The 22,280-nt window shown below is 35.0% G+C and overlaps 1 protein-coding gene across 1 annotated transcript in view; it reads right to left on the minus strand.

Moving 5' to 3' along the window:
- PPP1R3A (protein phosphatase 1 regulatory subunit 3A) overlaps positions 1 to 11,638 on the minus strand; it is a gene marked incomplete at both ends in the record, with an annotated part of 36,324 nt that extends 24,686 nt beyond the window's left edge. The window contains one exon of the mRNA XM_082632400.1: positions 10,851 to 11,638. Coding sequence (XP_082488526.1) covers positions 10,851 to 11,638 — 788 coding nt within the window. The remainder of the gene's footprint in view (positions 1 to 10,850) is intronic.
- Positions 11,639 to 22,280: the final 10,642 nt, after the last annotated feature.

The following is a 22,280-nucleotide window of genomic DNA, read 5'->3' on the forward strand; positions in this document are numbered from 1 at the left end:
ATGTGGGATCTTCCTGGACCAGGGCTCGAAGCCATGTCCCCTGCATTGGCAGGTGGATTCTTAACCACTGCGCCGGCAGGGAAGCCCCAGAAACAATGTTTATTTTTATTTTATTTTATTTTTTTTTTTTTAGCACCACATTTTTTATTTTTATTTTTTTATTAGTTTCTGCTTTATAACAAAGTGAATCAGTCATACATATACATCTGTTCCCACATCCCTTCCCTCATGCATCTCCCTCCCTCCCACCCACCCCATCCCACCCCTCCAGGCAGTCACAAAGCACCGAGCTGATCTCCCTGTGCTCTGCGGCTGCTTCCCACTATCTACAACAATGTTTATTTTTATTCAAATGAACAATCATTACTTATGTGGCAATGGAACTGAATATGAGTGTAGAATTAATAGGAGTTGGCAAAAGAGAAATCAGTTCTTATATTGACATTTCTTATTTGCATGACTGGAATGATGACTATGACTTTAAACAAAGTATAGGATAGAGGAAGAAGGATTAGGATTGAAAGGGAAATGTAGCTTTGGTTTGGGACGTAAGGGAATTAATTTGCCACATGGATATCCAGATGGAGATGACCAGTAGGACCCTGGTTTTTAAAGATTATGAAAACAATAAAAGCACTTATCATTAAAATTATAAAAAGCATAATTCATTCTTTAAGTATTCAGAATGGATACTTTAGGATTTTACCAGGCTCTACAGTTATCAGGTTTAATCAATATTTTTTCAGAGCTTTTCCACACAAAACCCTTTGTTAGTCACAGTGGGGAATAATGCTTAAACTAATATACCACTGCTGACCTCAAGGATCTTGCAATCCATTTGAGAAGATGGCACACACATAAAAGTTTTTAAAAGCGCAGGAAAAGGCCACCGTTTGAAAGGCCACCATTGGAAGAATTCTGGCTAAACAGATATAGAGGGACATATGACAAAAGTCCTCTTCTTCCAAATAAAAATATCTGATAAACAGTAAGTTTCACTGAATGTTAATTTCTTTGCCTATTAATTGCATCAGATGCAAACATGGCAAACAACAACCCTTTCATTTAAGGAAAGTTGTTTTATTTTGCATCGTAGGAGTAGCTACTCCATGGGAAAATATTTCCGGAAACGCTGGTAATTTTAAAGCAGTATAGTAAAGCTATGAAAGGGTAAAAGCAAGTTCCATAACATGGATAAATCGACAGTAGGAGTAGCCCTGGTGAACTACACGAGTTTTATGAGATTTGTAAACAAATGCCTTGAATGTCCATATAACTGCCATTGTCTAAAGCTTAACTTGGTTTGCCAAAGGTAACTTTGAATGAGGTAATATTAATACAAACAATATAAAATACTAGAAAATTATGAACTATCTTTGTGAAAAATGAAAAGCTCATATATACATATGCGTGTGTGCTTTCCACACAAAAAAGCAATGCATCAAGGATAACTTGAATGGAGGTGGGCGATATTACTTACACTGCTCCCTATGTTCAGTTTACTAAATAAATTATCAGCTGGATTGACTGTACCAGTCCTCTGTACATATTCATTGCTTCGAACAATGGCTTTTAGTTAAAATTGTACACACACATAGACACACACACACAGAATCAATAATTTTAACATATATTCAAATGACTTCTGCTTGTGAACATAGTATTAACCTTTCTACAAAAAGGTACACTTACAACAGTTTAAATTTCAGCTGGTCAGTGTTACATTTGGTTTTTACAAATCTATTCAAAATTTCTTTTCAATGTACTTACAAAATTATATTATTGAATGAAATTGTATTAAAAATGAGATTTCTAGAAAAGGGTGTAGCCATTATTCAAAATTATTCATTATTTGTCTAAGAGAGTTTCAACAATTCTAATGCAGCTATCTTTTTAGGTAGGATTGAGAAATAAATGACATGATCTTCTGAAGTACTTTTAATTTTGTGATTTAGTAAAATAAAGCCTCTTTCCCTTCTCTGACTCCCACAGGAGTCCAATACTCAGGACTCAGAGCTAAAGAGGGCAAGTTTGGGAAAGCTTCTTAGCTAGCCTATTAACCTATCCAGCTGCCCCGATACCTTGGTTCCGGCAGTGCACAGTCCTTGTAACAGTGCTATCATTCACTGGCTGGTGATGATTTTTTTCTTCTCTGACTTTTGCATTGAAATACTACAAACTAGTTTATTAGTTTGATCATTAGGAACTCAGGGGGGAAATCTAATGTTGTTGAGCTTATTTGACATGGAAAATAGAAATTAAGTACTTTAATTTTAAAGTATAAGTATAGGAACTCCAACATTTAATTCACTTGAGAATCAGAGTAAACAAATGACAAGATTAAAGGTATAGAATAACATGAATGGCTACATGAAAAACATAGAATTTCCTGATCGAATACTTTACTAAAGAACACAGTCTTCCCAGGAGATGTTTAAAAAGAGAATATTATAAGCATTTGGCTTGGGTAGTTTTCTGAATAATTCTGCCTGAAAGCAAAGGATAGAATTAGATGGTCTCTCCTACAATATAATTCAAGGAAGGCTGTTCAGAAATCAGGTGCTGTATTAACATTGGAAAAAAATGATTATAACTTTATTTACACTAAGCACAGTAGTCTTATACACTTACTCAAGATTATATGTGAAGATCATATTTTCTTCTGCTTGTACCTGAATGTGATTTTAAAATTCGGTGAGATTTTTCCATTGGCAAATACTCAAGAGATTTAAGTTGTAACAATATATTATTATAAAATTATTTATAAACATTAATCCTCAAGAGGAGATATTAGTAAAATGTGAAAATACTCAGCTTTATATCATATGTGGCTTATGAAGCTGAAAGTTACCTGAGCAGTTCTATGTAATTTGTAATTGTGTGAATACATCCACAGTAATTTTTAAGAATGAAAATCAGCTTAGGGTTTTTATCACAGCTTTAGAGTCAATAGGTTAGCTTTGTATCATGGTTTAATTCTGTAAAACAAGCAGAGTACCATCAGTGCTAAATGGGTATAAAATCTGTTTCACATAATTAGGAAAAGCATCTACAATTTGGCATGCTTTACAGATTTAAATTTGGGGGATATTTTGATCTTTTTTACTACTGCAAACTTCAAAAGGGGTGAATGAAATTCAAATCTACAACCACACCCAGGACAATCATTGTCTTATGTTGTTAGAATCCCATTTATAGTTGTGAATTGAATAACACTGATGTACAACACAGTCAGACCATTTTCAGAATAACTAGAGGGGGAGGGAACAGTAAAATTTCCTAAAATGGGTTTGTTTAATGTACAATTGGTCTCTGTCAATAAACAATGCTTTATAACAGTCCAATTTGGCAATCTATTTCTATTTGTCATAAAATCTTTAAACAGCAGGATAGTATGACTGAGGTTTCAAAACCAGTTATTATTTATATAATAGATAATAACACTACCATGCCAGTTACCCAAGTAAAGCTATTAGGGAAGCAGAATAAAAACCAGAAAAGATTTGAGAGTTATGCCCTGAGGAGCTTTTTCTTTTTATATAGTGGTGGGGTACAGAAAATGCTTCAAAAGCAGAGAAATGACCAAAATTCAATGGTGTATAATAGATCTTCTTAGAGGAAAAAATTATATCAAATTCAGTTTCATTAACTGAGTTATTTGTAATGAGGTAGATGGACCTAGCTAGAGTCTGTCATACAGAGTGAAGTAAGTCAGAAAGCTAACACACATATATGGAATCTAAAAAAACAGTACTGATGAACCTAGGGGTGGGGCAGGAATAAAGACACAGACATAGAGAACGGACTTGAGGACACAGAAGGGGAAGGGGAAGCTGAGACGAAGTAAGAGTGTAGCATTGACATATATGCACTACCAAATGTAAAATGGATGGCTAGTGGGAAGTTGCTGCATAGCACAGGGAGATCAGCTCGGTGCTTTGTGACGACCTAGAGGGGTGGGATATGGAGGGTGGGAGGAAGGCTCAAGAGGGAGGGGATATGGGGATATATGTATACTTATAGCTGATTCACTTTGTTATACAGCAGCAACTAACACAACATTGTACAGCAATTATACTCCAATAAAGATATAATAAAAAAATTCAGTTTCTATTCATATGTATACAGGGATGATAAGGTGAAACTGTGTATAGCCAACTCAGTTTTTTAGTCCAAAAGAACAATCTTAAGAGCTACCTTAAGAAAAAACATGTTGTACTTCATTAAAAAAAATACCTAAAAAATCCAGTCGATGTTCCAAAATTTTTTTGTAACCCAGAAGTTGCTGGAATTTAGGAATCATTTTTCCCCATAGTAGCAATGCCATAAAATATTAGCTTCCTGGTTAGTGCCCAAAAGCTTATTGAACCCATAATTTTGAAACTATGTATTTGTACTAACCTGGATCCAGGCAGCAGGAATGATACTGAGGGGAAAAATCATCTCTCCGTTAATCTTGGGCATAGGACTAGCCATGTACAAGATTTTAAAATATTGATTTTATCACCAATGCCATTTTGAGTATCTACAAAGTGTCAGCAACTGGGATGGATATTTATATATGTTAGCTAATGTATTTGTCATAGCAACTCTTCCAAGTGGAGATTATTATCCCTATTTTATACCTGAATAAAATGGATACAAAGCATAATTTATCCAAGTTCATACAGCTACTAATTAGTTAGAATGAAAGCCCAAATCTGCCCTACTTTAAAGCCCATGCTGTTTCCAATATGCCTTGTTGTTTTTGGAATCCTCCTTCCCTCCCAAATACACACACACACTCCAGACCCCCAGGGTCCTCCTGCTTCTGTGGATCCCCTACCAAAACTCTGTATTGAAATCTGCCTTGTACCCCATAGTGCTCCCTGCTCTAAAATTATCCATTTCCACTGTCTCAATCCAAACTCAAAGCCCATTTGTGCAGCTGACCTTAATTGGCTGTAAGATAGAGATAGTCCCTGCCAGCCTAGAGGTCTGCATTTAAGGAAAGGAATTTTTATGTGTGTGTGTATTATATAAATGTGTGCTTACACATATAAACACACACACACACACACACACACTTACATATGTATGATCTTTTAAGTCTGACAATGCAGTGGACAATCAGGCCCACTTCAGGTGACTGCCCCTGAGGTTACTTCTCTTATACTATTCCTGTTGGGGTGCTGGGGTAAAACCTTGGAACAAGGACAATAGTCACAGTGAGCAGAATTGGAAGAAGGTGAAAAACTTAAGTGTCCCACTTCACAATCATCTTTTGCCTGGAGCCTTATTGGCTCAGAGTTCTTGGGCCCTGCTCCATTTTTACAGGCTGCAGATGGGCTTCAGGTGGGAAGTTAGGCTCGTAGAGATCCCAGAGGATCCATGTGAGGCCTGGCATCCATAGTGATTCCCTTCAGCTAGGGCTTGAGAGAAACCCTGAGTGGTGAGACCCTCTTCTTCCTCTTCTCTCAGAAAAGATTCAAAACTACTCTCGGGGAAGTCTAGGCTTATAGGGGTATGGATTTCCCACAAGACCAGGAAGTCACAAAGCCCTAGTAGATCTCCAAGGAAACTCTAAACTAGTTGGTTCATTGCTGTCAACCAGCTGGCAGCTTCCAAACAGTCCTCCTGATGGGTCCTGTGCAGCTGTGTTCTGGGTTTCCATATGGCCCTGCCAGAGGTCCCTCCCTTAAACAGACCTGGCTTCCACAATTAGCGTGCACTCAAAACAGGTTAGTTATGGAATACATTAAGTCCTAAAGGCCTCATGAGGCTACTGACACTTCTTTGCACTACTTCCAGGACCCCAGGTTATACTGTAAGTGAAAAGTAAGCAAGTCTCACAATCCTAAAGCTCTGACTGGAACATGCAACATGACCATATCTTAGGCACCATTTTCCAGTGCTTTTCTTGGCTTCATTTTAATGATTTTCCCACCCTGAAAGATAAACTCTCTCTAATCTTAAAGTCATGCTTTAGAAAGTATCTCTCGCTTTCCCATTCTTGAATGTACCTGGTTCTGTTCCTCAGGGACAAAAATTGAAGACTGATCAATTTTTTTCCTTTGGCATTGAAATCTTTTGGGAATTTATTTGCATTCACTTGGCCAAGTTATAAATACCATCCAACACCTATATCATGCCATTTCATTACTTAAAATAATAAATTGGTTTCACTTAACAAAATACAAAACCATATGAAGCCAGTCTGTGTACCCAATGGTTAGGAACATTTAGCAGCTGTTGGGAGGAAAAAAGAGATGCTGAAAAGGTCAGTCCGCTGTCCAGAACACAAGATCAGTTATAGATCACAGATCCGAGAAAACCTGAAATGTAATGTAAGTAGTTCTTTTTCATCCATGGCTTCCCTGGTATACCCAAAGAATCTGAGCTTTGTTTTGGTGTTCTTTCCCCCCCACCCCAACTGCTCTCAGCCCCTGTGAGGCCTGTTCCCTTGGGGCCTCTGGTCTACACGGGGTCATGTTTCCAGCCATATGCCTAACAACACAGTACCTGACACACAGGCCCTTAATAAACACCTGTGGAATGAATTTTGAAACCTGAACAAGGAAGACTATGATGTCAGGAGAAAAAACACAAGTCCAAGAACCAAGAAATTAGTTAGCTGAACACAATTTGATAATAATGACGGCAATTATATTTGGGTTTTAATGACTACTTTATATGTGCCCAACACTTTACTAGAAGTTTTTAAAATATAATCTCATTTTATTTTAGCTTAATCATCACAACATTAGGCAGGCACTATTACCCCTATTTACAGATGAATAAACTGAGGCTTTGAGACGTAAAGTAATATGTCCATGGCCACATAGTTAAATGTATATTAACTGGGATTAATATGTGTGTCTGTTCAATGCCAAAATCAATGCCTGTTTTAACCCTTTTGATCTGGTCCTCCATTTTTTCATCTATTAAACATGGAAATTTTAATAGTCATTAAGATCTCTTCCAACTTTAAGATGTTCTAGATATCAGGTGACTAAATCTCAAGAAAATTTAGAATTCGATGAGTTTCCCTTGTTGATTAAATTCCTGCATAAGACAGGGCTTCCCTGGTGGTGCAGTGGTTGAGAGTCCGCCTGCTGATGCAGGGGACACGGGTTCGTGCCCCGGTCCGGGAGGATCCCACATGCCGTGGAGCGGCTGGGCCCGTGAGCCATGGCCGCTGAGCCTGTGCGTCCGGAGCCTGCGCTCCGCAACGGGAGAGGCCACAACAGTGAGAGGCCCGCGTACCGCAAAAAAAAAAAAAAAAAAAATCCTGCAAAACACAAAGAAATGGCTCTCTAAAGCTAAAAATTTAGAACTCGTGAAAGGAAAGAGAAAAGGAACTTTTGGGCAATTTGGGCTTTTCTAGGGTTTTTCAGATCCACCTAAAGCTAGAGTTAGCCTTGTCTTTTTACAGGAGTTATTATTTACTGATAACTTACTATGTTCCAGACACTATGCCAAAACTTTATATGTATTATTTTATGGAAATCTCTAACAATGTCTATGAGATAGTACTATTGTTATTCACAATTAACAGAAGGGGTACCAAGTTTAACTTGTATAAGGTCACACAGCTAGCGTGTGGTGCAGCTTGGACTCAAACCCAGATATGTTTAACTCTGAAGCCCCAAATTTTAACTTTGAAGTTATACTACTTATGCATGCTATTTTTAGTTTATTTATCTATGTACATTTAATATTATTTATGTCAATGTTGTTTAATTCTTTTGGTCATTTATTTTGAAATAATGCCCCTGAGATGTAGATCAGAAATCTGCTTAGTTTGTTTGCTAACACATACACCAGTGCCACATATGTGGTGACACTTACCAAGTATTTCATGATGCATGCCTTTCAGTGCAATTAAATACCTTTGGGTCACTCTCAGTCATATGCCTATGAGTTACAAACTCTGTTTCCCTCTCCCTCTAGATATTTCTTTCTGTCCAAAGTGGATAGATTAATAAGAATCAAAGAAAACAGACAACCACATCGATGTGGAGGCTTGCAAACTCTGACCTGAAAAAAATCTCCATAGAGAAAACATAATAGAAATCCTACCTCACTCAATGTGTTCCCACAGTTCATTCTGTACTTATTAGAAGGGATTATTGACACTTCTAGAAGATACAATCTCTGAGACCCTGATAGCAAATTAACTTTGGTATCAAGAGGAATTCAAGTTAGTTGTTACTCTCTACATTAAGACAGACTTATTCTCAGTTTAACTCTGACTTTTGTTACACACTATTATTAATCTACTTGCATGTATGAAGTAAAAATTCACATACATTTCTCTTCTGCATTTACCTTCTCAAAGAATTGACCTCCAAATTAAGTTACATAGGAAGTGTGGAAATGCTCAAAACAGACCCATTTAGATTCTGTAACTTGAAGGGAGGAAGGTATTTTAGAAGCTGTAACTTTTTTGATCAAATAAGTATTAGTCCATTTTTGCTTTAGCCAAGTACACATTTTGTAAAAGAACACTAATAAGGTGTGCTGTTTTTCCCTAACCAAATTCTTCACAATGAAATCCAACTGCAATATTCATTTAGAAATTTGATAATGTTCTCTTGTGTGAGTTTTAGGAATATTTGAAACCCCATTGCATATAAATTATATCATGGAAAAGCTGTATAAATATTCTATTATGGCACATGCTGTTCTAAGGATCTGTCAGGATTTCCTTTATACACTCCATTTTGAGTGGTATATAAATCAGATGTAAAAATTCATGTTGGACTGAAATTCAGCACAAAAGGCCTCCTCCAGAGGCAAATGCTTGTTTTCAAAATGTGGTTTGAATTATGTTGGTCATTTTTAAGTTATAGAAGTGCAGAAAATGTATTTGTGGTTTTGAAGGAGAGAGATTTTTTCCATTTTTATAACTCATTAGGAAACTTTACAGGCCTTTCGACCATTTTGTGGTTTAGCTCTTCTCAAGTTTTTCCCCAAAGCAATATTAAAACTTGAATGGTGTCCGCTATGAATCCAATGGTTACTGTTCTGAATACAAATGTGGGTATTGATATATATCCAGTTATACATATCTTAGACTAGGAGAAGTTTCAATAATATCATGACTGGGATAGATTAGGCCTAACAGTTATCCTTTTTTGTTCTTGCTATCAAGTCAAGTTTGCTCTATCAAAGGAATCCTCTATCTTTACCATAGTTCAGCATGTAATGCTTGTAATTTTAAAGCTGCATTTCTTAACTTGCAGAAAAATCCAGAGTTAAACGCTGCTTCTTTTATGAGGTCTTTGACAAAAAGGCTATGCCTTTTTTAAGTTTCACTTTTCTCTAATATATAGGGCAACTTGCAGCATGTATATTAGATATTCACAGATGATTATCTTATTTGTAAAGTATTTAATATGTGTATGTTTATGTATATAAATAGTTTATTAAATAGTGTTGAACTTATTTTATCTGTATAGCTAACATGTTGCTGAGTAATTTCATAAACTAATAAACTATTACTTTAGCACATAGAGATTATGATTATATTATCTTTCTGTAGCATCAGTTAAAACCTGAGAAACTTTTGTTTGGACAAAGAAATGTAGCACATCTCACAAAGTCAGATAAACCAATCTTTCAAATGACTTTAAAGGATAATGAAAACAGAATATTTTATATGATTGAATTGCTTCACCTACATTATATTTAGTTCATTAATGCATTAGAATAACACATTTAGTAGTTATTATTTATTGCTGTATAAGAGATCAAGGCATTAAAGCGTAAGAGGTTAGAAACTTCCCAATGTAATTCTTTATATTTTTATTTAATTGGGTGTCTTGATTCTTAATACAGTTCCCTTTTCATCATCTTACACTATTTCTGGTGCAGTTACTAGAATCCTTGGGTCCAGTGACAGTTATGGTGGACCATCTAGAGGATAATCAAACATTTGCCTATGGCTGGTAGAGCATGTGGATTTCTCCCTTGGGACACTCGGAGGAACAGGAGACATCCATCTCCTCTTGGATGTTTTATCGACTCGCCTATTGTCATGGAAATTAGCCAACTCTACAAGAGATAGAATTGAAGACTCAGTTTTCTTTATTTTTTACATTAACAGGAGAGCAAGGTTACTAATGAGGGGTCATATCCCAAATCTCTAATCTATAAAGCTAATATCCTTATTTCTATTTGGGTCATTTTTTTATTCTGCTCCATTTACTTTTACTAAATTATACTACTTTGTGTTCTATAATGTTACATTTGGTTATAATTATAAATTTTTATGTGTAATTCATGCATCACTCATATACTTCTGTCTTTCTCTTAGCTTATCATTAAAGTCATAGCTCTTCCGATTTAACTTAATATATATCACTCCAAACATCCCTGTATGACTCAATCAGTCATTAAAAAGTTCGTTACAGCTTTGGGGGGAAGTCTATGAATTTCTGAGCACTAGATACATATTGAAATACAGTTTTATGTTAATCAGAAATGTTTTGAAGTACAGCAAAAGTATTTAAAAACCACTGAAAGTAAATATACATTAAATGACAAAATAAATAGTTTTATATGTTAAGAATCTAGATTCTGTGGTTTGAATTTAAGCAATTTATAACTCGCTAGGTTGGCAATATACACATTGCAGTCCCCCTGCCATCTGTTACATTATACCCATATTTTCCTTACATTTGGAGGATAGATAGTGCTTTTATCTGAATAGCACTGACCTTATTAAAGCCTAGCACCATTGTTTTATACATAACTAAAATATATTTTTAAACAGAATGGCTATTTCTTACAACCAGTGAAATAAAGAATGACCTTAAATAACCTTAAGATTATTAAAAAGCAAGGAATGTAAGATATATCCTCACCTTGATTTTACCTTTAAGCAGCCTTTTATTTGTCTGTTAGAAACTTCTTCCTGTAGTTTTCCAGGCTCCAGCTCTTGTTCTTTCTTTTGACAAACCAGTATATAATTTGTGCCATTATTATTTGACCAAAATGTACCAACAGAAGTTTCATAACGTATACAAAACTCAACTTTACTGCCATCTTTTTGATAAGGAGGAACCAATAAAATCTTAAAGGAGAATTGGTCAGTTTCACCATCACATGAATTTGGGACATATTCTGCTAATATGTCATAATACGTCTGCCAGTCATCTAAGGACATTCTCACATATACTAACTTCTCAAAAGAAATATTCAAAACTCGAATAGTGCCCTTCATACTTGTAGATCCAGGAAGATACTCAGTTGATTCTAGTATTGCTTTCTGTACTTGAAGTTGTTGCATAAGGTCTTCTTTTGAAGAAGGCAAGTCAAATAGTGGAGATAAAACATATTCTTCTGTGTGGAAAATGTCCTTCATTAAGTCAAAATCAGTTGAACCACTCGGAAGTTCCCAGGAATCAAATTCTTTAACAGACACAAGATTGAACCCAAAGTTGTCAGCAAATGAAACTCTTCTTGCACCTGAAGGTGGAGTGTCCGTGTAAATGTCTTCAGATGAATCAGAACCTCGTCTGCTAGGTTGAGGGGAGAAACCAGGTCTGAAGGTAGCTTTAACTTCTTCATCTTCAGAAAGAGAATCAGATAAATTAGGAACTTCTAAAAAGTTATCTTTGCTAATCTGACTAGGTTCTTCAGAAGGCTCCATTGGGCTCTCTGATATCAAATAAGAGAGAACTGTACAACTAGTAGAGGCTGATACTTGAGACACTGAGGCTTAAAATAAGTATAAGGTTACAGTTGACATTGCAGAAAGGAGTCAGCTCTATAAATAGGTCCGATGCCGTGTAAACTATGCTCGCTTGCCTCCAAAGGCCTTTAATATGATAGCATCCATGTTACTCTCACCAGCATGTTTCAGGTTTAACTCTCAGTTTTTAAAGTTGCATATGTTTATGAGTTCCAAAGAGACATCTTAAATCATTTTCTGCTGTGTTCAACAATCTGAAACTTTAGAATAAAAATATTATTTTAACCAGTTGATGTTAAAAATGAAAACTTGAACCATTTACTTTAAAAGACAGTAAAATTAGTTATCACAATACTAAATATGTAGTTTGAGCTAAATCCATCCATTGGAGGAGGCAAGGGAAGACAGGAGAGAATGGGGACATTTATAGAACTGGAAAGATCCAGTGTATAATAATAATGATAGCTACCATTTATCATGGACTTATATATAATGTGAACTCTAAAGGGTTAAATAGAGGTGCTGGGAGTTCTGAGGAAAGAAACATGATTTAGATGGAAAAGGTATCATTTGAAATAAACCATGAAGGGTAGGTAGAATATATACATCCAGGGTTGGAATGAGGTGGATTTTCCAGGTGGAAGAAATAGCCTAACCCAAGGCCTAGAACAAATAATTAGTCGAATCTGTTATTTTAAACATTATTGTTTCTTTCAGTTAAGCCATGGAAAAATACAAACAAGTAATGTTTAATTAACTTGAAAATATAAGTGGGCAATGGTAAACCTGGCCCAGGAGTAAAATATTTATGTAGAATAAAATGTTCATCTTTGACAAATTGCCATTTTATGCCCACAGAGCAGAAGTTAATACCATGACATGTTGGGGTTCTATGTGAGTTTTAAAGTGTGAGCAGCCTGTTTACACTCTCATATTTTTTTGTATTAATGTAAAACCCACTTTGGAATTGGCAGTTGGGAAAAACCTTAAAAAATTTAAACATACATATGCTTTGACCCAGAAAATGCTCCAGCTATGAATTTGCCCTATCAGTAGGGATAAGTATGCAAAAATAAATGTAGATATATATTCATAATAGGATTGGATTATTTTTAAAATTCTAGAAACTATCTAAATATCCATCAACAGGGAAATGGACAAATAATGTTACACCCATTCAGTAGAATGTTTTATAGTCATTACAAAGGATAAAGTACCTACCACTTTATGTGTTGATATGGAAAGGCAACCAAAATAAATGGCTAAGTGAAGAAAGGAAAGTGTGCACAAATATGTGCATAGAAAATTTCTGGAAAGACACAAAAGAAACTATTAGCAGTGGTTATCTCTAACCACAGAGGTTGAAGTTTCTAAGGGAAAAGGACTCATTCATTTCAGTTTATGGTCTCTGTACTGTTTGAAATATTTGCCATGAGAAAGGTTTTCTTTCAATATATCTTCAACTCAAATTAATAAGTGTGAGGTGATTTTTTTTTTAAAGAGAACTCAATAGCATAATTTCTTTAAAATTACAGCTTTATAAATACATTATAACTTACTGAATAATTTGAATTGCATACAGTAGTGGATCAAGAAATTATTTTTGAAATTAAAAATAAATAGTGTCTAGGATAAGGGAATAAAATTATTTAGGCTTTACCACATAGCTAGAATGGGTGATGACCACATGGATTGTTCAAGAATGGAAAATGGCCGTGGAAATGACTATCCCTTGCAAATGTAATGACCATGAGCCATGAGTAGCCATATTCCAAGGTACCTAAAATATGTCATTAGCTAGTCAAGGAAATTCATAACAAAGTACTCCATAGAATTTGTAAATAATCCATACAGTCATATAAACAATAGGATAATGAAAATTTGCAGATAGAATAATGAAAATTTGCAGATATAATAATGTACTAAAGTAGTACATCCAGGGATTATAAGCAGAGACATGGAGGTAAAGACCCCTGGGTTTGTACACTGGCTGTGACACTTACTAGCTGGGTGACCTTCAGAACGTTGCTCAAATTTTCTTACCCTAAGTTTCCCTGATTGCTAAAATGCAATGTTAACAATTAAATGAGATGCCTGCTAAAATGTTTAGCACAAAACTTATAGAAGCAATCATTATTTTTATTTCTATGTATGTTTGTGAAAGGTTGATTTTAAGATACACTGGTAGATCAGATAGATATATAGATAGATAGACGGACAGACATAGAGAATCTACCTATACAATATTAAGTAATGGTTTATAATTTGCATCATTTTTGTCTTTTTTTTAAAGGCTATAGTATATAACATTTAGCTTTACAAGACATAAAATAGCTCTACATTAGAAAATGGTCCTGTATTTGAGCTTAACTTTCCTGTTCTTAATTTCTCTTCCCACAGAGCAATACTCCCTTGATTTGTAATAATCACTGCCTATATTTTGGAGTGTATAACCTTTGTGTAATTGTAGACGGTTGACATGTTCCCCCTTAGTCACCACTTAGCTAAAGCAGAGTGATTTCATCTTTTCAGTCTCTTCTCACATGTCAGTCCTTTGGCACTTGTTATCGTTTTGTTACTCCTCTGTGAACTCCTTCCAGCTTGCCTATATTATTCTGTTAATGAGCTGCCCCCAGATGAATGCAGTAGCACAGATCAAGTGTCTCTGGGGCATGTAAAGAAACTCTGCCAATTTCAGCCTTGTGACTTGGTGTTTGTATCAGTTAAAATTCACATCTCCTTGCTTTTTTTCCATATCATAGATCAAACCAACGTCTCATTTTCTCATACTCACTACTACCTCAGTTTTAACGTGACTTTTACCACACTCTTCCTCAATACCTTAGGTATACCGGTTTTATCAGAGTTATGACTTTTTAAAATTTTTATTTATTTGTTCATTTACCAAACGGCAGCTCAAGTTTCCACACACTCCACTTCCTTTGTATTAATCAAACATTCTCAACATTACCTTTAACATAAAAGGCTCTTTCAATCAGGATCCCTGTAAATAGGAAGTAGATGTCATGCTCAAAATAAGATAATTCCAGGAGGGCTTATTTACAAGGGTCTATTTATAATGTGTAAATGCAGAAAAGCCACAAGGGTTAGTGCAGTAAACTGGGGCCAATCGCATCAGAGCTGTTACATTCCTCAAGGGAAGAGGAAAGGGGACAATCATCAAAACTTGAAAGCACAGAGTGCCATAAACTATATACCGGCCTGAAGGGGATCAGTGATCTTTGGTCAAGGGACACAGCCAGCTGAAGATGACCTTGCCAGGAGTGATCCATGGGCAAAAATACACTGAATTCACTCTTCTTTCCTACACTATCCTGCCTGGGCTACCCATTGGCCAGAGGCTATGGGTTCTATTACAGTTCATTCAGGTCAGTCCCAGAGCCGAGAGCAGGGTGGAAAAGGGTGAAAAAAGTGGTGAGTGGGTTTGGAAGAGCAAACAAAAGATATTGGAGATTAAGATTTTGTATTTACTTATCTTTATGTGCTTATGCGCTATATTTAAGCACATGTATGTGTTGCTCTTTCTTCGTACATATTCCATCTCAATGCCGACTGAGTTTCTATTACCTGATCTTTTATTATCCTAGCAAAAATGTTCAAATATCTAAGATCTTTAAGCTCTGATCCAGTGGAAGCCACATAAGAAATATTGAGCTTATCCATGGATGACTAAGAAAGAAATGATCTTTTTGAGATTAATTATAACGTTGCATTTGTTTCCCTTGTTAGCATGTCTTTGTCTGCAACCTAAACTCAAGAAAATTTTTTCAAAAGAGAACCTGGAACAGTGATTCTTAACAAGAGATACATAGTAAAAATCACTGAGTGAGATGTTCAGACTCCACAGGCTCAGGTGCACTATCAGGTCTACTGAATGTGAGCTTCCAGATTGATGATGCCCCGCAAGTGATTCTGGTATACAGACTGGTTACAAGGCATGATCCCCATAAGGTCCAGGACTTAGGTTCTAGTTAGAAAGAGATGTAGCTATCATACCTCAAGTACCACATGCTTTTTTTATACAGAGGCTATAAAATACTTTTACCAAAAAAATGACATAAAAATTTAGTTGAGTTTCAGAGTATCAGAACTTTAAGGCATTTAGCAATCATCTAGTCTAGTCCCTTCATTTTCACATAAGGAAACTGAAATCCAGAGCAATGAAGGACCCCATCATTTGATAACAGAGCTGGGACTTGAACTCAGCTCTCTCTTGCTTTCAGTCCTGTATTCTCCATATTATACCATCCATACACCAATTCATAATTAACAAATTAATCATTCTTTGAAAAATAGTCATTAAAATTTGTTTTGTCTAGATCTAGTTTATTTTTTTAATCAATTAACTTTTGTGAACTTTCTTTTTTCCATTTGTTGAAATATCTCCAGAGGTGTCCAGATAGTTTTTATTTGTGGCAGAGTCTCTCAACCTTTTTTAACCTATGTTCCTTTGGTAAATATAATATCTTACACTGTTTTCTCTTGCTTCCTCAGAGACTTTGCTATACTCCTATTTGGGAATTACTGGTCTCAATTATAAAAATGAATTATATGATCTCTTTAGAACTAATATTGATATTTATTATTTTAAAGGACTGTTAAATGGTCCTACTTCAAACATAGCTTGAGACGCAGACTTGTTTATCAGATCCCAATCACTGGAAAAAAATTCCTTTGAAAATGTTCACATCTACCAATAAAGCATACCTAGATAAGTCAGCAGAAAATGAAAACTTTGCCATATGAAGGTAAATGTTTAAAGGGATGTGTCATTTATTCCATGGAGAGATGAATAATTCAGTATAGGTAATTGATCATGTTATAACAGAAGGGTTTGCCACCAAAGGCATCATCTAGATTCTTTAGCTTAATTTATAAAAGAAAAACTAGTAATATACTCAAGCACCAAGTGCTTATTTTATATGTATTGTATAATATGCTTTAATCTCCTTTGATCAAAATAAAGGCATGTAAGTATAGAGTAGTTATAGAAATCTAGAGTTTTAAGGACAGTTAGCAAGCAAGCATCAGGGCTACTCCCTTCATTTTACATACAAGAAAATTGAAATCTAAGTGGTCAACTGGATTCTTACCTTGGGTTGTGGGTGATTTCAGCATTAACCTTAGGAGGAAATCATATTGTAAACTTCTGAAAGACAGATACCATCTGATAATATCTTAGTAAATTGTTGATTGACCCATAAAAAGCATGCTCATAGTGTATGTGTTTTGATATTAAAAAGTACAGCTAAGCACACTGCACTAGGAGTAAGTAGGCCTGAATTCTGGAGTCACGTTTATCACTAGGAAATTGTATAACATTGGAAATTATTTACCTGCTTTGTATAAATACCCAGATATTTATTTAAGATCTCCTCAAAACTTGGGAATCTGCAAACCCTTGAGCCTTTTATTTTGCAAGTTGCCATTTGTATGTGAAGCAAGCATACACTGACTTCCTTCTCTGTGCCACATCCTGTGCTAGAACCTAAGGCTACAAAGTTAAATATAAAATATGCAATCTTTTCTCAATAGCCTAGCATCTAGTGGAGAGATAGGCAACAATAGATACCCTTCACCATAATATAGCTCACTTTCTTGCCCTAACATCCTTAGTCATTGATTGGAAAATTTGGGGAACTTGGTTTACAATATTCTTCTCTTTATTGTGTTAGAAGTATATTGTGTTAGAATTGGACTCTTGTCTCGTAAACAGGTTTTTAAATTCTTTTATCTGCAGCCAGGACCGATCTATCCCTTTTTTAAAAGAAGTTCAGACTCCACATCCTACAAAATACTGATTCTTGTGGCTGCTATTTACTTTGTTAATTTTATTGACTATTTTTTCAGAGACTCTAGTGTTAGAATGTTAACCAAAACTGCTCTGCTCAATTTTCACCCCACATTTTTCCTGTAGGTGAGGGAATCAGCTAAGAAATACTTAGGGGTCCACCTAAGAGTGCAATATCCCTTGGTATGATATAGATAGCCCTACCTAAAATTGCTGCTTTACACAATTAAGAAAAGCAAATTCAAGGGTTTTTTTCCCCTAATTATATTAATGTGAATTATCAAAAAATTATTTTAAATATTAACCTAATACTTAAAGTTATAAATTCTAATAGTTAAATTTTAGATAATGTTTATCTAGATTCATTCTGACACATTTGTCATATTTTTCAGACACAAATGTTTATTTCATTAAAAATACTTAATGGTGGAAGTTTAATAAAGTGGTTAAGAGTAAGTTTTGGAGTCAAACAAACCTGGTTCAAATGCCTGCTGTTTTTCTTATAAGTTTTTTGCTTTGGGGCAGGATGTTTAACTACTTTGTGCCTCATTTTTCATTCTATGAATGGAGCACAATAATGCTTAAGTCATTGGGTTGTTGTAAAGATTAAACTAGAACTTGTGTATAAGCAGTTGTCAACAGTGACAAGTCTATATAAACAATAAAAATTGTATATATCATTATTGTTATTCTTGCTGATGCTAATATTGCAATATTGTTGATCATATTAACATACCTCCATTCTTGAGAGATAATACAACTGTGGGATTTGAGAACACAGTGTATGGAGGTGCACTGCATATGTTCAAATCCTGCTTCTATTTATTAGCTGAGTGACTTTAGGTAATTATTTACCTTTCTGTGCTTTTATTTCTGCATCTGTGCAATAAGTAATACTAATAGTTCCTACCTCCAAGAGTTGTTACAAGGATCAAATAGTTAATGAATGGAAAGCTTATGAAGCAATAAAAAATATACAATTATGGTGGTTAAACTTTACAAGGAAAAAGATCACTTGAAATCTCATCATCTAAATTATGTGACATGATATAAGTGTTAGCTAACGCTACGGTGGTAATCACATTGCAAAATATAAATTTATCAAATCAACATGTTGTACACCTTAAACTTGAACAATGTTAATGTCAATTATATCTCACTAAATTTTTAAAAATCCAATCATCTAGTATAGTCATTGTGTATTTTTCTTACATTTTTCTTCATGACAGTTTCATGAGAAAAATTATCCATTTTGTGTACCACTGTATTTCCATATATCCCATATTATGTAAAATGGATGAGTGGGTGTATGCATGGATGGATAGAAAGATAGATGGGTAGCTGGATGGATGGGTGGATGAGTGGTAGGCAGAATGAATGACTTCAACATAAGCCATCGTCTTCCTGGAATTCAAGTATACCTTTTATTACTATTTCTGTACTTCTGCAATATAGTAAAAATCAATGTTTATAATGTAAGATCCTGAAGTAACTTCTAAATTATTAAAAATAATTATTCATATGTGGCAATTCTCCATCTGCCAAAATAATTTCTTAAGCAGAGTACTCTATTCTTTGTGCAGGCTGGATACTTCCCATAGTAAACAGAATGTAAATACCAATGCATGCGGTTGGTGACCTTTTATTATGTGCACATCCAGATAAAAGCAGAAGAAAGAATTCCATTAGTTGTTTCAGATTCATTTTCTACTACAGTATTTTAGAGGTATATATTTTCTTTCCACTGAGTCACCATAGGTTCAAACCACTAGAAGACTTTTGCCTTCTTCTCCACTTCATACTCGTCCTTCCTTGTAGTCACTGAATTCAATAAATTGTTTAAGATATAATGAAACAACATAGGGCATGGAAGGAAATTAAGAGTTTCTGGGATTTTACTATGGGAGCCTACAGAAGTAAGCATGTAGGTAACTACATTTTTTTCCAATCTACTTACAGGGTAGTACTGTAATATATGTGACTTACTTTTTTATGTCTTATGTCATTTGAGTTGGTTAATATAGGCAAAAATTCAGCATTAACTGTGGATTTCTCTCAAAATTTCAAAGACAGGTAAATGCTTTATTCAATGCTTGGCACAATTTTGGGTGATGATAAATACTTAATGCTTCCACAACAACTTAAAGAATCTCAAACTGAATTTACCATGCAGGGTAGGATGCCTAATAGTGTTTAATATTATAACAAAGCCAGCAACATTGTCAGTGTTTGTGTCAACTATACATTATTTTAGTTAACCAGGCCAGGACCTGTGATATATGTGTACAGGATAGTGCCAGATATGTGGGTAGAAAACAAAGGGTCTGAAAAGTCTCTAAAATTATATTTTATATTTATTCATGTCTACATTTTACTGTGTTGACCATACATAATTTTTATTCTAGGTCCTGAACCAAAAAATTTAAGAATTATTGATATCTGCAAACAATTATTTGACAACCAGGAGGAGTTGGTCCTATGAATTAAAAGTAGAATATGTGCCAGTCTCTGCCTTTCATGCACCTAAAGTTCAGCCCAAACTGAATCAGTATCCATTATAAAAATCTCTTTGCTATGTAGTATGAAAAATACACGATGGTGTTTATATCAATACATACACACATTATGCATATCTAATCTGACTATTTAGGTGAGCAATAAATAGAACTTGCTTAATTTTTCATAAGGCAGTCCTGGTACAGTGAATAGATGTAGTTAGCATCATTCTAAATTTTCCCATGGCAAAACATCTTTGACCAACAGAGCAGTCAACTGTCACTAGATTATTTTAGGTTTTTGTTAAGAATATAAAAAAATCTAGGCATAATCTAATGTATTGCTTAACTCAGTAGTTTAATAATATATATATTTTAAATTATGTAACTAAAAGTTGTCAAACATATAAGGAAGTGAGAAATATATTTTCTTTTAAGTGGAATCAGCTTGATAGTTTAAATGATTTGCTCACTGATGAACAGTGTTTGGCAAATTGTTTGGTATGACCCACTTGGGAGGTTGTGTTTGTTCATTGTAAGGTTGACATTATTTTGTCTTAGAGTTGAAAAGCTCCTTGGAAATCATTTTATCCAAAGTCTACCCTTTAAAGACTCCCTTTTAAGATTATTTAATAGGAATGCTTTTATATTTACCTTGTATAAATCCAGTGATAACAAACTCACTGCTTCATGAGGCATCACATTCTACTTTAAAAAATTAATAAAAGTTCTATTACTTTGTGCTACAGTTTAATTTATATTAGGTTTTGTGTTTTATTTTTATTTTTGTCTCAGAAGCAGGATTTGATATCTTCATAAGAACTTACTGCCTTAACCAAAGTCTTCATAAAAATTTGTGTCAACTGAAGCAGAACTTTTAAAAGTACTACATTTATTCTAAAACTTCACAGATCATTAGTGTGCAGCCCACTGAATTTTTCCTAAAGTGATCTTAGCCATTTAGCCAACTAGTTTGAAAAATAGATTACCAGCTCCAGCAAGAAATCCATCTCATATTTACTCCCAATAGCTGCCTCTAAAGGTAACCACTATCTTGACTTCCAGTCACCACTGATGAGTTTTTCTTGTTTTTAAGCTTAATTTTTCTGGAACCAAACTCTTTGGCCTAGTGTCTTTTGCTTAATATTATATGTTTGAGATTCATCCATTGTCTCTGTTATATACTCTTGTATTTTATGAATAGATCATAACTTATTATTCATTCTACTGTTGAAAGACATGGGTTTGTTAATAGATGAACCACTAAAGACAGTTATCCTGTAAACATTCTTGTATACATCATTTGGTGCACAGGTGTATGCATCCCTGTTAGGTGTATACCCAGGAGTGCATTTGCTGGATCTTAAGGTATGTGTACATTTACCTTTCATAGCTAATACCAAGCAATTTATCAAAACGGTGGGACAAGTATACATTCCCAACAGCAATGTATGAGGGTTTGAGTTACTTGAAGTCCTTGCAAGCCCTTGGTATTGTCAACAGTTTTCTTTGTCACCCTGGTAGTTATAAAATGGTATCTTACTGTTGTTCCCTGATGTCTAATGAAGTAAAGCATCTTTTCATTTTTTGAATATTTGGATGTCTTCTTTTGTGAAGTGACTGTTCAAGTCAGATAAATAGATTGATTGATCGATAGATATTAATTTTTTTGTCATAAATACATGTGTGTATGTCTATATGTGTATTATTTCTCCCATTATGTGACCTGTCTTTTCACTCTTAATGGTGTCTTTTCTTTTTTCTTTTTTTGCGGTACGCGGGCCTCTCACTATTGTGGCCTCTCCCGTTGTGGAGCACAGGGTCCGGACGCGCAGGCTCAGCGGCCATGGCTCACGGGCCCAGCCGCTACACGGCATGTGGGATCTTCCCGGACCGGGGCACGAACCTGTGGCTCCTGCATCGGCAGGCGGACTCTCAACCACTGTGCCACCAGGGAAGCCCTAATGGTGTCTTTTGATACATTAAATTTATTTTAAGTAGAATGCATCTGCCAGCCCTTGAGGTGAATTCTTTATGATTTACCTTTCACATTTAAATCTACAGTCCATCTGGAATTGATTTATGGATACAATATGAGGTAGGAGAATCAAGATTTATTTTTGTTGCATAAAAATATCCAGTGTGTGCAGCATAACTTACTGAAAAGATTGTTCTTTCTCCCTACACCATGGTGTCACTTTTGTAATAAAATTAGTGACCATATGTGTGAGAGTCTGTTTCTATACTTTCTAATCTAGAAAATTGTTCTAGGGACTTCCCTGGTGGTCCAGTG

This window comes from Mesoplodon mirus (genome assembly GCF_964341445.2).
Source record: "Mesoplodon mirus genome assembly, chromosome: 9".
In the NCBI taxonomy this organism is placed as follows: Eukaryota; Metazoa; Chordata; class Mammalia; order Artiodactyla; family Ziphiidae; genus Mesoplodon; species Mesoplodon mirus.